Raw genomic sequence first — 15,832 nt, forward strand, 5'->3', positions numbered from 1 at the left:
GGGCCAGAATTGAGGGAAATTGATGCGGGGTGGGATGGTGGTGCAGACAGGCTGGCAGCTCCACAATCCCTTGAGAGTGACGGAATCTGCACCCCCCCCAACCCCTCCCCCACCACCATTGTATAGTCTGAAATTCAGGGACCTGTCTCCTCTGAGCGACTTCAGCTCTCTTCACCGCCTCGGAGTCGGCCTCTTGCCACCAATCTCCAGTTCTGGGTCCACACTTGCACTCTCTCCCGCACCCCGCGTAGCTGGCGCTTCTCTCCCCTTCGCCATCCTCGCTCCCCGCGGGGTGCGGGGAGGCGTGGGCCCTTTAAGAACCGCAGGACCGGCTGGCAGCAGCTTGGGCAAGGGCGCAGTCGCCCGGCGGGTTCGGAAGGACAAGGCACCAAAGATCGGGCTTAGGGAACCGGGTGTGCTCGGCCGAGAGGGGTAGGGGCACGCCCCAGTCGCCCCTTTGCAGGCTTGTCATCTCTTTTCTGACCTGAGGCTCGAGCCCTCCCCTGTCGCCTGCCCCGCCCCGGCCCCGCCCCGGCCCGGACGCCGGGTTCGGGAGCCGGGACACCGGGCCCAGTGCTGCAGCCAGAGGCAGGTAAGGAGGACCTAGAGTCTCCATCCTCAGCCCGTGGCAGCGCTCATCATCTCAGCTCTGCACCAGCCCAGGGCGCCTCAAGGTGACCAGGCTTGCGGAAGATGGGAGGGGAATGACCCCCAATGCGGCGCTTAGTTGGCAGTGTGGGTTTTGAGTCCGGGTGGTGAGCCCGTTTGAGGCGAGAGTCCAGGGCGCGGGGACCCAGGGCCGCCGGCAGGAGGGACTGGCCAGGGCACCTCTCCTAGAGATGGGGAGGGAGGCGCAGCGGGAGGCCCAGAGCCTCCTCTTCCTCCGCCTTTGCCTGGCCCATCCTGCGGTCACCCTGCTACCCTGATTTCCTAGCAGGCAGCCTCTGCCTGCCGCCCTTTCTGCACCCCCGCTCCCCACCCCACCTCACCCCCCTCCCCCGCGCCCCATCCAGTCCCCAGAGACTGGTGGCCTGCAGGGTAAGGAGATTAGAGCCTCCGCGGGGAGGAGGGAGCGGGTGCAGGCTTCGAGGGCCCCGGCTGGGGCTGGGGCTGCCTGGGACCGAAGAGAGGTGGGGACTGAACGTAGCTGCGCCGTGAGTGGTGGTCGGTGGAGGGCAGATGCTCTGGAGGTGGGACGTGGGAGCTTCCGGTAGCCGATCTAGCCTGAAAAGGAGGCGGGGAGGCGAGGGCACATGAGAAAGCAAGGAAGCTCCGAGCCAGGGATGGAGGTCTGCCCCAAACTGAGCAGGGCCTCTCCCTTCAGGCCGGACTTGGCGTGATGGCAGAGAAGACTCTGGAGGCCGTGGTCTGTGGACTACGACCTGGAGCTGTGGCCATGGCCGTGGCGCTGGAAGATGGGGCGGAGCCCCCTGTGCTGACCACGCACCTGAAGAAGGTGGAGAACCACATCACTGAAGCCCAGCGCTTCTCCCACCTACCCAAGCGCTCAGCGGTGGACATTGAGTTCGTGGAGCTGTCCTATTCTGTGAGGGAGGGGCCCTGCTGGCGCAAACGGGGTAAGGGAGCAGTCTGGTGGGGAACTGTGGGCCCCCATGAGTTGCCTCTTCTGGAACAGGAGGCCTGGGTTTGTCTCCTGTTCTACAAATCCTGCAGGAGCCAGTCCACTAAAATCTCAGCCCCTCACTTACTCTGTGGACAGCTGAGGTGCCAGGGTCTGAGCTCCCTTCACACCTGTAAGCACCAGGGGGCACTAGGTTCAGTGAGTTATTTCCTCTTCTAAGTTGATGCTATTGCTTCTGGTCCTTGAGGAATTGTCCTTCTTTGTTTCAGGTAGAGCTCCTGCCTTCTAGGGTGGATATGAGAAAGTCTGGGCTGTATGGCAGCGGTTGTCCTCAGTGGTTAGCAAAAATCCTTGGCCCTATGGAGCACTGCTAATTTTACAAGATATTCTCATTCCTGTCTTCTTACTTCATTCTTGCCAAAGTTCTCCAAGGCAGGGAGGGTGAAGGGTTGGTAGGATAGGTGACATCTTGTTGTTTAGTTGCTAAGTCTTGTTCGACTCTTTTGAGACCCCATGGACTGTAGCCTTCCAGGTTCCTCTGTCCATGGTATTTCCCAGGCAAATTGGACTGGGTTGAAATTTCTTTCTCCAGATTTGCCTGACTCAAGAATAGAACCTGGGTCTCCTGCTTTGCAGGTGGATTCTTTACTTCTGAGCCACCTGGGAAGCCCTCTCTATGTTGCTAATATGAAAACTGAGGCCCAAAGAAGGTGAATAACTTGACTGATGTCACACAGCTAATAAGTGGCAGTGTGAGGACCAGAAGCCAGGTTTCCCAGCTCTCCTTGCAGTGTTCCTTTCTCTCTCTTATCTTCCCTGGTAAGCATTCCCATCTCCACTGCTTCTCTCTTTAGGACAGGTGGGTAATGGGGTTGCCTGCGGCTCCAAATTCTCTGAATCCTCACTATCTCCCGTCTTTTGCCCCTAACCCCTTCCCCCTGCCATGGGCAGGTTGAGCTGGGAATAGAGAAGCTGGGGTTTCCCCAGAGCCTGGGTGTGGATCAGGGGTGGAGCTGGAACATTCTTCTCTGAGGTTTAATAAATGTTTGGGGTGCTTCAGAGCAGAGTTGAGCCTGATTCTCTCTGTACTCCCTACCCTCACTCCCATGAGTGACCAAAAGATCACAGGGTCTGAGTCACTAGAATTTGAGATATCTGGGCTCTCTGCTTAGTGCCCTTGGTCCTGAGGCCAGTTTTGGGGCACAGGAGGTACCTGTTATTTCCTTAACCCTCAGTTTTAAGGACTTCCCTGGTGGCTCAGACGGTAAAGAATCTGCCTGCAATGTGGGAGACCGGGGTTCGATCCCTCGGTTGGGAAGATCCCCTGGTGAAGGGAATGTTTACCTACTTTAGTATTCTGGACTGGAGAATTCCATGGACAGAGGAGTGTGGGTGGTACAGTCCATGGGACCGCAAAGAGTTGGACATGACTGAGCAACTAACACTTTCAGTTTTAGGAGAAATGAAAATGCAAAAGAAGTGTCTAGATGGGCCAACTCTCTGGTGGCTTCAACTCAACTCACTAGCCACAAATGGGCACCCCGACCAGGTCCTGCCCTCCTTTGCCCTTGCCAGCCCCATTCTGTTCTACTGGCCATTCTGCCATTTTTGCGTCCCTGGTCCCTCTCTCTGCCCTCTGTACTCCTCTCTCTGCCTGCTTTTCTCACGTGAATCCCTGTCCCTTTCTTTGGAGAACAGAGAGCAATTAGAGGCAGTGGTAAAGAATCTGCCTCTTGATGCAGGAAACGCAGGAGACACAGGTTTGATCCCTGAGTTGGAAAGATCACCTGGAGAAGGAAATGGCAATCCACTCTAGTATTCTTGCCTAGAGAATCCCCATGGACAGAGGAGCCTGGTGGGCCACAGTCCATGGGGTCACAAACAGTTGAACATGACTGAGCATGCAGGCACATTCAGTCATTTCAAGAGGAAAAAGAATAAGGGTCATGGAGAAAGGGAGATTCTGACTTTCCCAAGTCAGAATTTGTCACCTGCCTCTCTTAATTATATATGACATTTCTTGATATTCAAAACACTTTTCTATTAATTATTATTAACCTCACTTAATAGTCATAATAACCTTATTTTGTCCTTGGGAGGAGATACTACTATCCTTATATTACAGATGAGGAAACGGAGGCCCTGAAAGAGTAAGTGACTTCATAAAATTGCAAAGAGAGTTACTGATAGAGGCAGAACTAGAACTCTGGTGGGTCTCCATCCTGAAAGCCTGGGAGGCAGGCCCTTCCCAGGTTGAGCAGTTGGGGTCCAGCAGGAGGCCCAAGACATGGGTTCTTAGCCACTTAAGCTGCGTGATCTTGGGCAGACTGCCTACCCTCTCTTGCTCTCACTTTCCTCACCTATAAACAGGGATGATAAGAATACCCACTGCATGGGCTTGGGCAGCTCAGCTGAGACATTAGCCATGAAAATGCTCTGTGAAAGGCAAGCATTAAGATAATATTTGAATTTGGCATCAGAGTTCAGTCAAGTGCTTGGTGGTGATTAAATAAGGGGAAGGTTCATCATTGCCGATTTCTTCCCCTGCAGAAGAAGTCACTTCTTGTGAGTAGCTCTGAGAGGCATATGCTAGTGTGCACAGCCACACGTCTCTCTGATTGATGGTGACAATGACTGAAGCAGAGGGTTGGAATTCATGACGTCCCTTCTCCAAGTAAAGAACTTGCCGTATGACCTTGGGTGTCACTGGATGTCTCTGGGCCCTAGCTGCCTCATCCATGTTGCTATAGCAGTGACTGAGGCAACGAGCTTTGTAAACCAGAAAGCACCATCCAGGCAGTTAGTATGATCAGGATCCCACAGTGGGCACCAGAGGATCCCCTGTCTGATGGAATGTGTTCAGAAGGACAGCTGGGTGCTGTGGAGGGAGGGTGAAAGATCACATCCCTTCACTGCCTCTGCTAAAGAGGTAGAATGGAGGGAATTGGGCTCCACGGGGGATGGAAGAGAGTGGTAGTGAGTGTTGGCTGGTAGGGATTGGTGTTTCAACCTCACTGAGGCAGGCCTGTAAGCAGGGCAGGCAAGGCCAGAGTCTTTGACTTCATCTTTCCTCTCTACCCCCTTGTCTTGGCAGTTGACTCAGGAATCTCTGCCCTCTGCTCCCTGGATTGTATTACATATATGTTGTTATACAGCACCGTTTTCCTCCCAAAGCCTGGAAAGCCTCTGCCTTCTTTTTCCATTTTGAAATGCTTCTCATTCTTCAACACTTAGCTCAAATGCCACCTCTTCCATGAAGCCATTCCTGATTTTCCCCTTGCCCCTCTACCCTCATCAGTTCTATTTTCTAAATTCTCATTGCACAAGACTTATGCTTCTATGATAACCCTTACTTTATCTTTCTTCAGATCTATAGATGATTTCTTTTTTAAAAAAGTACTTGTTATTTGTGTGACTGTACTGGGTCTTAGTTGCCACATGTACTATCTTCAGTCTCCGTTGTGGCATGCGGGATCTTTAGTTGTGGCATGCAAACTCTTGGTTGGGACATGGGGGATCTAGTTCCCTGACCAGGAATAGAAACTGGGCCCCCTGTATTGGGAGTGCGGAGTCTTGGCCACAGGATCACCAGGGAAGTCCCCATAGATGTTTTCTTGTCCATCTCTTTTACCTAGACTATCACTGTCTTGAGTGCAGGAACTGTGACTCCCTTGTTGTTTTTTTTTTTTGATTGAGTGTCTGATACAGAGCTTGGAATGTAGTGTGTATCAATAAGCATTGTCACATGAAATTAACATTAAAATGTCACTTGCTTTTAATGTGCTCTATGTACCAAGCACTGTGTCATATACTTTACATACACACACACACACACACACATATATATATATATATTTCTTTATTTATGGCAGCGCTGGGTCTTGATTGCTGTTCGGGCTTTTCTCCAGTTGTGGTGAGCAGGGGCCGCTCTCCAGTTGCCGTGCGAGGGCCTCTCATTGCGGAAGCCTCTCCTGTTGCAGAGCACAGGCTCCAGGGTGTGCAGCTTCAGTAACTGTGGCACACAGGCTCAGTAGTTGTGGTGCACAGGCTTGGTTGTTCCGTGACATGTGGGACCCTCCCAGTACAGGAATCTAACCCATTTCTCTTGCACTGGAGGATTCTTTACCACTAAGCCACCAGGGAAGCCCTAGTTTACATATATTATCTCACGGAACCTTTATAGCAACCCAATGAGATAGATACTATCTATCTTACAAGGAAGCACCTTACAAATGAGGCATCTGGAGCTCAGAGAGGTTAAGCAACTTGCTGCAGGTCACACAGCTAGCTGGTGAGTGTGGAGTCAGAATTTGAATACAGATCCAAGTGACTCCAAATGTGTACTCTTAATGCATATGCTGCCTCCCAGTGAGTGAAAGGTGAGATTTTACTGGGCCACATTAGGGGCTGCAGAGATAAGCCCGGTGGGGAGACAGAGCACGCTGATGAAAGACTTTTAGGAGGAGGCCAAGGCTCTGAGAACACACATTCAGAACACTTATTGAGCATCTACTACATGCCAGCCAATCTGCTAAGGTTACAAAGATGAGTCACACACAGACCCTGTCCGCAAGGAGCTCACTGACTAAGAGGCTGGGGGAGGGGGCTGAGAGGCAGGCACCTCAAGTAACAAACGTGCTGGCAAATGAGGAGTGCTGTGAGATTAGAGGACAGTTAGCTAGCTCAGACTGGAAAATTGGAAAAGTCTTCCTGGAGCGGGTAAGAGGGTGAGCACCGTGTTTGTAGAAGAGAAGTAGGGTCTTCTGTTGGGTCCCCTCTCCATACCCATCCATCAGATGTGGGGGTTTTCCCATGGCTTTCGGAAGAGCACTGTCACCTCGGGTACATTGACATTAGTGGTGGTTGCTTCTGGGGGGACAGAATGAGAGGGTACAGGTCATCATTGGGGCTCTGAGGGTCACTCTGCCATCCTAACCAAGTCACGATGAGTAGAGACTGCCTAGTTCACTGATAGCCATGGCTCCTAAGAGTTTGAGGTGTCTTTGTTCATTGAAGCGCTGATCAAAAGTTCCTCTTTTCCTTCCACATTGCAGGTTATAAGACCCTCCTTAAGTGCCTATCAGGTAAATTCTGCTGCCGGGAGATGATTGGCATCATGGGCCCCTCAGGGTCTGGCAAGTCCACGCTCATGAACCTCTTGGCAGGATACAGGTAAGGACAAGGCTGGGGTGGAGTGGGGGCAGGGCCCAGGAAGAGAGGAACCCTGGGGAGCACGGAAGAGGTTCTGTAGTGACCCTGACCTCCATCCCTAACTGAGGGCGTCCCTGCAGGAAGTCTGGGATGAAAGGGCAGATCCTGGTCAATGGGAAGCCGCGGGAACTGAGGACCTTCCGCAAGATGTCCTGTTACATCATGCAGGAAGACATCCTACTGCCGCACCTCACGGTGCTGGAAGCCATGATGGTGAGAGCTGGGCAGCCACCGCCTCCTCCCAGTCCCCCAGGTGCCTGCCGTCCCCACTCTTTCCATTGGCCAAGGGGTCAAGGCCCTGCCGCCCCCACGCATATCTGATCCGCCCTCTCTCTGGGCCCCAGATCTCCGCTAACCTGAAACTGAATGAGAAGCAGGAGGTGAAGAAGGAGCTGGTGAGTTGGAGGGTGGGGGTGTGGGGGGGTGGTGTGGGGAGGGGAAACAAGGCAGCTGCCCTTTCCAGGCCCTGAGATCTGGGGTGCCCTCGATTTGGGTAGGAGGAGAGGGGTGGCCAAGGTTGGGATGCTGGGTTTAAGGGAGATGCTTATTTAAATTGGGGTGGTGGGACTTGCCTGGTGGCCAAGTGGTTAAGACTCCACATGTCCCTTGCAGGGGTCCCAGGTTCCATCCCTGGTCAGGGAACTAAGATCCCATATGCCGTGCTGGGTGGCCAAAAAAATTAAACAATTAAAAAAATTTTTTTAATCAATAAATACATCGGGGTGGTGCTGGGGGAAAGCAGAGACTCTGAAGCTGACCTGGGCTGGATCGGGGGCCGGGCCAGGTGACGGAGATCCTGACGGCGCTCGGCCTGCTGTCCTGCTCCCACACGAGGACAGCCCTGCTCTCCGGTGGGCAGAGGAAGCGCCTGGCCATTGCCCTGGAGCTGGTCAACAACCCACCTGTCATGTTCTTTGACGAGCCCACCAGGTAGTTCTCCCCTCCTCTCCTATTGGGCTGCCCCTTCCCCTCAGCCCAGAGCCAGAACTGGAGGCTGCATCCGCTCCACTGCTGAAGACCAGAGCACGTGTTTGCAGCCTCCTGGGGCCAGAGAAGAGCTCCACCCCTGCCAAGCCTGTTGCCTAGCAGCCCTATCCTTCACCCTCGCAGAAATCCCCATGTCCTCCCTGGCTGATGCCACCCGCTCCTTCTCTCCCCCACAGCCAATCAATCACAGAGTCCTGCTGAGTTTACCTTCTTTCTCCATCTCTCAGATTCACCCCACCCCCATTCTTAGTGCCAGTGCTTAAATTCAGGACATCATCAACTCTTGCCTGCATTTCTGCAACAGACTCCTCTCTGCTTGTCTCCAGGCTCTCCCAGCCCATCCTTCCTCCAAACTGCAACCAGAGTGAACTTTCTAAAAGACAAGTCTGGCAATACTCACTCCTCTGCTTAAAAACATGCAACGATTCACATTTGCCCTCAGAATAAAGGCAGAGGACTTACAAGGTCTGGGGCTGAACCTACTTTTCTGGCCTCACATCTTGCTTCACGCTGACTTGTATTTTATGCTCTAATAAGATTGAATCGCTTATTATTCTCTTCGTCAAGCCATGTGTTCCATGCCTTTGAGCCTTGCACATGCTGTGTCTTCTGCCTGGAATGCCCTTCACCACTGCACCTGCCCTTGCCCCCTCACTTGACTTAGCTCTTTCTTCTGCCAGACTCACTCAGGAACCTCCTCTGACTCCTCTCCCAAACCTTTGTACAGCAGAGGTGAATTCTCCCCTACTTTTCACCCCCTGTTTCTACAGCATGGTCCACATTGTCTCAAATGATCTGTGCATTTCTCTCTCTCCCTTCCAACCAGAGTCTATGTCTTATTTATTTGTCCTTCTAATCCCAGTGGCTAGCATTCAACAAGTGCTTAATAATTGCTTGTTGCACCTAACTGTAGTCTGGGCTTCTTGGTACCTCCAAACTCCTGAATCATACAATGTGGATGGGATATAGGGGTGGCCAGAATGACCCCCTTCCTGCCAGCTCCCTCGCCCTCATAGCAGCTGCCCCATCCAGACACTCCCTTGGCCATACCCACCTCACCCTGCCCCCTGGTGGCCTCTCTCTGGACAGTGGACTGGACAGTGCTTCCTCTTTCCAAGTGGCGTCCCTCATGAAGTCCCTGGCCCAGGGGGGCCGAACCATCATCTGCACCATCCACCAGCCCAGTGCTAAGCTCTTTGAGATGTTTGACAAGGTGAGGGTCTCTGGGACTCAAAGGTGACTGACCAGTGATGGGCAGCGGGCCGGGGATCAGTCAAGGTGTGGTGGTACCTGCCTGACCCACTCGTGCTATTTTCCTTGCCCTTCTTTTTCTGCCTCAGCTCTATATCCTGAGCCAGGGTCAGTGCATCTTCAAGGGCATGGTCACCAACCTGATCCCCTATCTGAAGGGGCTCGGTTTGCACTGCCCCACCTACCACAACCCGGCTGACTTCAGTGAGTAGGGGCCTGGTGGTCCAGGCTGGGATATGGTGGCGGGCCAAACCTAGGGGTCCAGATCATGTACTTGGACCTCCTGGGGGCAGAGATCTCACTGTCACCTGCCTTCCACACACACTCAAGGAAGGGCTGGCTTGCTCTTGGGAAGCAAGGAGAGATCTTAGCTGAGTGCACCCCCTCTGTGTTCCCCAGTCATCGAGGTGGCCTCTGGCGAGTATGGAGACCTGAACCCCCTGCTGTTCAGGGCTGTGCAGAATGGGCTGTGTGCCATGGCAGAGAAGAACAGCGGCCCTGAGAAGAATGAGGTTCCCACCCTCTGTCCCCCTTGCCCTCTGGTGAGTAGGGGTGGAGCGAGCAGGATGCAGAGTTGGGGAGGGGAGACAGGACTGTGGACATGGCCCAGCCAGAGAGGCTGTGCCTCAGAGGCATCCCAACCACTGGGTACTAGGAAGAACCCAGGACTTGGAATAGACCTACTATTAGCTGTGTGACCTTGGGCACATTACTTAACCTCTCTGAGCTTCGGGTTTCTCATTCATTTATTTGTTCAACAAATTCTTACCAAGCAAGTGTAGTGCCACCTGGTAAGCAAGGTTGAATCTGTTTCTGGCCTTGTGGCCAGTGTGGTTTACTGTCATCTTTAACTTGGGGGTGATGATATTTATTTCACAGGCTTATTGGGAGGACTAATTAGATTAGTCACACAAAGCTCTTCCTACTCTAGCTGGCTCTTTTCCTTAAATGGGATACTGTGACCCCAGGGGACCAGGAGGGTTATTGTTGCTGTTGTCATCATTACCACTGTTAAAAATATTATCGTGAAACTGGTTGCATAAAGATATTATGCCCTTAGAATAAATGTATTCAATCGATTAAAATTTCCCCAGAATGACTGGGAATTCCCTGGCAGTTCAGTGGTTAGGACTCTGTGCTTTCACTGCCTAGGATGTGGGTTCAATCCCTGGTCAGGGAACTAAGATCCCACAAGCCATGCAGCTCAGTCAAATAAAATAAAGTTTAAGAATAAACAACTGATCTATTCGTAGCCACCATAGGTGTCCTTGACTCCTCTTCTGTCTCCTCCCTCCCCACTTCTGTTTACTCCCTCTTTGTGTCTCTCTGAATCTCACTCTGATTCACACCTCTAAGGCCAGCTTCCAGGTACCCAGCTCAATAGTGGAGAATTCTGGAGGACCCTTATCCCTGGGGACAGGCTCAGGGGCTTTCCCACCAACTGAGCTGACTGCATGGTGGGTGGGTGGGGCAGGCTCACCTGATCCAGTTTCCTCTCCCCAGGAAGTGGATACCATTGAAAGCCACACCTTTGCCACCAGCACTCTGACGCAGTTCTGCATCCTCTTCAAAAGGAGCTTCTTATCCGTCCTCAGGGACATGGTGAGACATCAAGTTGGAGGAGGGGAGGCTGGTGTTGGCCTGGCCTTGTGTGGTGTAGGATCCCAGCAGTGGAGATGGTGATGGGTCCCCCTCCCAGCAGCCCCCCCAGTGCTCCTGTGGGTCTCTGTGCCCGTGAGGGCACACCCACGTTCCTATGCAAGTGTGACTCACCCATCCCTAGCCTGTGATCCATCCTCTCTCCTCATGATCACCCCTCACACAGGTCCTGACCCACCTGCGGTTCATGTCCCATGCAGTGATTGGCGTGCTCATTGGTCTCCTCTACCTGCAAACTGGCAACGATGCCAACAAGGTCTTAAACAACACCGGCTGCCTCTTCTTCTCCATTCTTTTCCTCATGTTTGCTGCCATGATGCCAACTGTGCTCACCTGTGAGCTGAGATGCCCTGGGCATGGGCGGGCGTGGGGAGCATGGGGTAGGGTCAGGGTGCTATGCCTCATCAGCCTGTGTCTTCAGTCCCCTTAGAGATGGCAGTCTTCCTGAGGGAGCATCTCAACTACTGGTACAGCCTCAAAATCTATTTCCTGGCCAAGACCATGGCTGATGTGCCCTTCCAAGTGAGCCTCTTCCTCCTACCTCCCTGCTGCCTCCCTCCTATCTTGCTCCTTCCATCCTTGCTTCCTGCCCCCACCTCAACCTTGTTACATGCCATCCTTTCCTTCACTTCTACTCACTTAGCAAGAGGTGGTGAGTACCAACCATGCACCAGGCTCTTTGTCAGGCACTGGGGATGTAGCAACGATAATGACAGAAGTAGTCTTGACCTCATGGAATTTATGTTCCAGTGGGAATAAGAGAGATCAAACAACACATGATGAAAATAATAGCCCCACAAATGACTTTTACTCAAGGCAACAGAGAACAGCATGGGCCCTGGAGCCTCGCTGCTCCTCATTAGCTGTGAGACACTGGGCAAGGCACCTAATCTCTCTTGGCTTCAGTGTCTCCATTTGTAAGGTAGAATGATGATAATATCTACCTTGGGATTGTTTATGAGAATGAAATGAGTTAATACAGGTACAGTACTTAGAATAGTGCTTGGCACATACTGAAGTACCTAATAATGTTTGCTGGGTTTGATTGTTCTGGTCACCACCACCCTCTTCCAAGCACCAGGGTCACCAGTGATCCATAGGGTACCTTTGAGCAAATTAGAAGAGGTGTCCCTTCCCCAGGGCGAGGGTGCACCGTGCCAGGGTGAGAAGAGTACAAGCAGGGGCTTGGCTTCTGGCTGCCTCTTGGTTGAGGGCCTCATCCAGGGAACAACCCTCACTCCTGCACTTGATAGTCTCGGTCCCTGTTGCCCAGGAACTGATGGGGACAAAGGGATCCCCAGGTGGCGCTAGTGGTAAAAAACCCGCTTGCCAATGCAGGAGACATGAGAGACACAGGTTCAGTCCCTGGGTTGGGAAGATCTCCTGAAGGAGGGCATGGCAACCCACTCCGATATTCTTGCCTGGAGAATCCCATGGACAGGGGAGCCTGGTGGGCTATGGTCCACAGGGTTGCAAAGAGTTGGACATGACTGAAGTGACTTAGCAGGTACAGCGGGACAGAAGGCTCTCATATGTAAAGGAATTAACAATATAAAGAATATGCTGGTCCAGATGGGATGGATCTTCAAAGAAGTCACCAGGCCTGCATGGGTCTGAGTGGGCCTGATGGAAGATGAATGAGGTTCTTAGAGCCAGGGAAGGGGACCCATGTCAAGTTCATGTGACAGCATGAGCAGGAGTACAGAGGACCAGGCGTGGACACTCTAGCAATTGCTGTCCTAAAGGCTCCTGCCTGGGTGGAGTTGAGGGTCTTGGCCGCTGCCCAGCCCCGTGCCTGCTCCCCAGGTGATATGCCCAGCTGTGTACTGCAGTATCATGTACTGGATGACAAGCCAGCCGGCTGAGACCAGCCGCTTCCTGCTCTTCTTAGCCTTGGGTGCCTCCACGGCCTTGGCGGCCCAGTCTCTGGGGATGCTGATTGGAGCTGCCTCCAGCTCCTTACAGGTGAGTGGCTGGCACGTGGGGACCCCCAAGAGAGGGGCCGGAGTCTGGTGGGAGGAAGCAGGGCCTGGCCTAAGGAGTGGGATGGATCTCTGGGAAGCCTGGGCCCCACCCCAGCCCCGGTCCTGAGTCTGTCCTGGTCACCCCTGCGATGGCCTGGTCCCCTTCCCTCCCCTGCAGGTGGCCACCTTTTTGGGTCCCGTCACCGCTATCCCCGTCCTTCTGTTCTCCGGTTTTTTCGTCAGCTTCAAAGCCATCCCCAGTTACCTGCAGTGGAGCTCCTACCTCTCCTATGTCAGGTCAGTACCCCTCCCCTTACCATCTGCCCCTGCTCCTCCTTGCAGGAGGTGAGAGATTGCACCTGGCCTCTGGCAGTTTGCCCAGGTGGCAGGGGCCCTGTGCTCTGCATCCTGGCTCTGATGCCTGTGATTGCCTAGGTATGGCTTCGAGGGTGTGATACTGACCATATATGGCATGGGGCGAGAAGACCTGAGCTGCCTGACGGAACACTGCCCTTTCCAGAAGCCAGAGAACATTCTCCGAGCCATGGATGTTGAAGATGGCAAGCTCTACGTGGACTTCCTGGCCTTAGGCATCTTCTTCCTGCTCCTGCGGCTGCTGGCGTACCTTGTGCTCCGCTACCGAATCAAGTCCAAGAGATAGAGCTCTGCCCTGGCCTGGGCCCCAGCCCTTCGGGACTGTTTTAACCTTGTAGACTTGAGCCCTCCCCTCTCTCAGCTCCTTTGCAGGCTGGCTGGCAGACTGCACTCCCAGCCTTGGCCCCAGGGGTGGGGGTGCCAGGCCTCTCTGCCATGCCCAGGAGTCTTTCCAAGTTGATGCAGTCTGTAGCTTCCTCCCTCCTCTCTCCAACACCTGCATGCAAAGACCACTAGCAGGCTGCCACCCTCCTTCCTGCCCCGCCCCTGACACCCTCCTCTGTTGTCTGCCTGGGAGCCCCTGGCTCTCCAGGCCCCCTCTTACAATTGACCAAAGTGGCCCCCCTTTTGGGTCCCACCACACAAGTGTTTGTAAACTGGCTGTTATAAGGTTGGGGTTCTAGGGCTGGGTCCCATTGAGGTCCCTGGATATCCTGTTGGAACAGGGCAGGGACAGGCTCTGGAAGTCTCTTCTTCCTTCTCCTCACCTCTCTCCACCCTTAGACCCTGGCTGATCTGGACAATCTGTTGGGACAGGTATCTGGATCTGTCTGGACCATCCCTCCCAGTCCTAGGGGTTGGAGAGGCCTGGCGCCTTGGGCTGTCCCCCGGACCCATCTGGTTGGGGCTGGGCCTGTGGCTCCTCTGCAATAATGTCTCTGTTTCTTTCCCGTCTGTTGCTGGAAGTGGAGAATGCACTTTATTCAGGGGTGGGGTGGGGGTAGGGTGGAGGGGGTGGTGGTGAGTGGGTGGAGACTCAAGTCTCCTTTCTTGCTGTTCATGTGGTCCCGCAGTGGTCCCCTCCCTCTCCTGAGTTACAGGCACATATACACTACACAGACAGGCAATCTCAACCCTACACACACTCGCCGTCCCCCCAATAGCTCAGAGGAAGGGTGATGGTGGCATGGTGGTGGCAGGTGCTGTGGGGAGGGCAATGCCAACCTCTTCCTGGGGCTCCCACTTTGACTCTAAGGATGAGGCTGGTGCTGCCCAGGCCGTCTCCAGGAGCTGCAAGTGTCTACGCCCCAGTCTTCCCTTCTTCCCAAGCCTGGAGTGGCACAGGGTACCAACTCCCTGGCGTTCAGGACCCCACACAAGCACAAAGCGCGAGCATAAGTTAGACATGGTCACTGCCACCCCATGGCTCTTCTTTTGTGTGTCAAGCTGGCAATGTCACTCCTCCACCCCTTCCACGGCCACTTGCTGCTCATTCAAACTCCTGTCCATGTCCTGCTACCTTCTTCCTATCAGCCAAGGTGGGCCCTGGGTGTCAGAGCAGCATGGCCGGGGCACCAGAGTGACAGATGCACCTAGAACGTGTCTGACTTTCCTGGGATGGCTGGGGTCCAGGCTCATTCTACTTCTGATTTCCTCTTCCCCTCGGGCACTTGTCACCCTTTCTTCCTGTGCACATACCTCTCTACCTTCCTTACCCTGCAACGGATTCTCCCCATCACACAGAGATGCCCATTGTATTTGTGGGATTTCACTCATTATTAATAAAACCTATATTTATACAGTATGCTGTGTGGAAATGTGTGTAGCTCTGGCACTCGGTACCATGGGCGGGTCTTCAAAGCTCTTGGCAAGAAGTCTATGCGCTTTAGGGAGCTGTGGCAATGGATGGGAAGTCCTAGATGGAAATCAAGCTGGTGAGTGTGTAACTTATGAGATATCTGTATTATGCTCCACCTTACAGAAGCATCTTACAAATGCTTATGTTCTCAAGGGAGTCTCAGATCAAACACACATTATCTCTCGTGACAACCCATTTTGCAGATAAGAGAGCTGAGACTTGGGTTAAGTAACTTGCCAAAGGGCCCTGAGTTAATGAAAGTGGGAATCAGTTCTGGCAACCAGGTCTTCTGCCTCCTGCCTCATCCTTGGCATCAGCTGATGACGCTTATTTATGGTGGGTCTGCAAGCTGTGTGCTTCCCAGGTGGCACTAGTGGTAAAGAATCTGCCTGCCAATATAGGAGACTCCAGAGACGTGGGTTCGATTACTGGGTGGGAAAGATCCCCTGGAGGAGAAAAGGCAACCCACTCCAGTATTGTTGCCTGGAAAATTAATGGGCAGAGGAGCCTGGAGGGCTACAGTCCATGGGGCTGCAGAGTCAGACACGGCTGAGCACACACATACATACACACACATGCAAGCTCTGTGCATGGGTTCTGTGTCTGTTGCATGGGTATGTTCTTGCTTGACTGATAGCTGGCTCTCTTTCCAGAACTCACTGAACCCTGGTTCCCTGATTGTGCCTATGGGAGAGAGGGGAGGGTTAGGAGTCGTGAAGGCAGTGAGAAGCAGAAAGCTCCAGGGGCCTAAGCCCCAGGATAAGAGTGGCAGGGACCCCACTGAGCTCAGCACAGCTTTCCCCATTTCCTCTTCACTTCTTTCCTACTGAGCCACACTTCCAGGGCCAACCCATCAGCCATGAGGACTGCTCTGGTTGAAACCATTTGGTGTTGTCTGGGGGCTCCGAAGACCTCTGGTACCATAATTTTTTATGTCTCAGCACA

The 15,832-nt window shown here is 53.4% G+C and overlaps 1 protein-coding gene across 7 annotated transcripts; it reads left to right on the forward strand.

The window, feature by feature from the left end:
* The first annotated feature begins 340 nt into the window (after positions 1–340).
* Positions 341–14,831, forward strand: ABCG4 (ATP binding cassette subfamily G member 4). 7 transcript variants are annotated; one of them, XM_086339637.1, is made up of 15 exons: positions 437–592; positions 1,325–1,577; positions 6,637–6,754; positions 6,874–7,006; positions 7,138–7,188; positions 7,578–7,723; positions 8,870–8,993; positions 9,121–9,235; positions 9,431–9,573; positions 10,535–10,633; positions 10,857–11,025; positions 11,112–11,212; positions 12,497–12,655; positions 12,833–12,951; positions 13,090–14,831. In XM_086339637.1, exons 2-15 carry the CDS (start codon positions 1,340–1,342, stop codon positions 13,313–13,315), a joined length of 1,941 nt encoding a protein of 646 aa, XP_086195763.1. In that variant the 5' UTR covers positions 437–592; positions 1,325–1,339; the 3' UTR covers positions 13,316–14,831. The 7 variants fall into 7 exon arrangements, with proteins under 7 accessions (XP_086195762.1, XP_086195763.1, XP_086195757.1 ...); XM_086339631.1 differs by having other exon boundaries at positions 546–674; XM_086339633.1 differs by having other exon boundaries at positions 546–674; positions 13,175–14,831.
* Positions 14,832–15,832: the final 1,001 nt, after the last annotated feature.

Source organism: Bos grunniens, chromosome 15, assembly GCF_055505025.1.
Source record: "Bos grunniens cultivar Pamir isolate PY7600 chromosome 15, Bosgru_T2T1.0, whole genome shotgun sequence".
In the NCBI taxonomy this organism is placed as follows: Eukaryota; Metazoa; Chordata; class Mammalia; order Artiodactyla; family Bovidae; genus Bos; species Bos grunniens.

What these genes read in the sequence shown, in the direction of transcription:
- ABCG4 (XM_086339637.1), top strand. Translation starts at nt 1,340, where the DNA reads ATGGCAGAGAAGACTCTGGAGGCCGTGGTCTGTGGACTACGACCTGGA. An exon ending in AACCTCTTGGCAGGATACAG is followed by an intron (nt 6,755 to 6,873) that starts GTAAGGACAAGG and finishes GCGTCCCTGCAG; the next exon opens with GAAGTCTGGGATGAAAGGGC. An exon ending in TATCCGTCCTCAGGGACATG is followed by an intron (nt 10,634 to 10,856) that starts GTGAGACATCAA and finishes CCCCTCACACAG; the next exon opens with GTCCTGACCCACCTGCGGTT.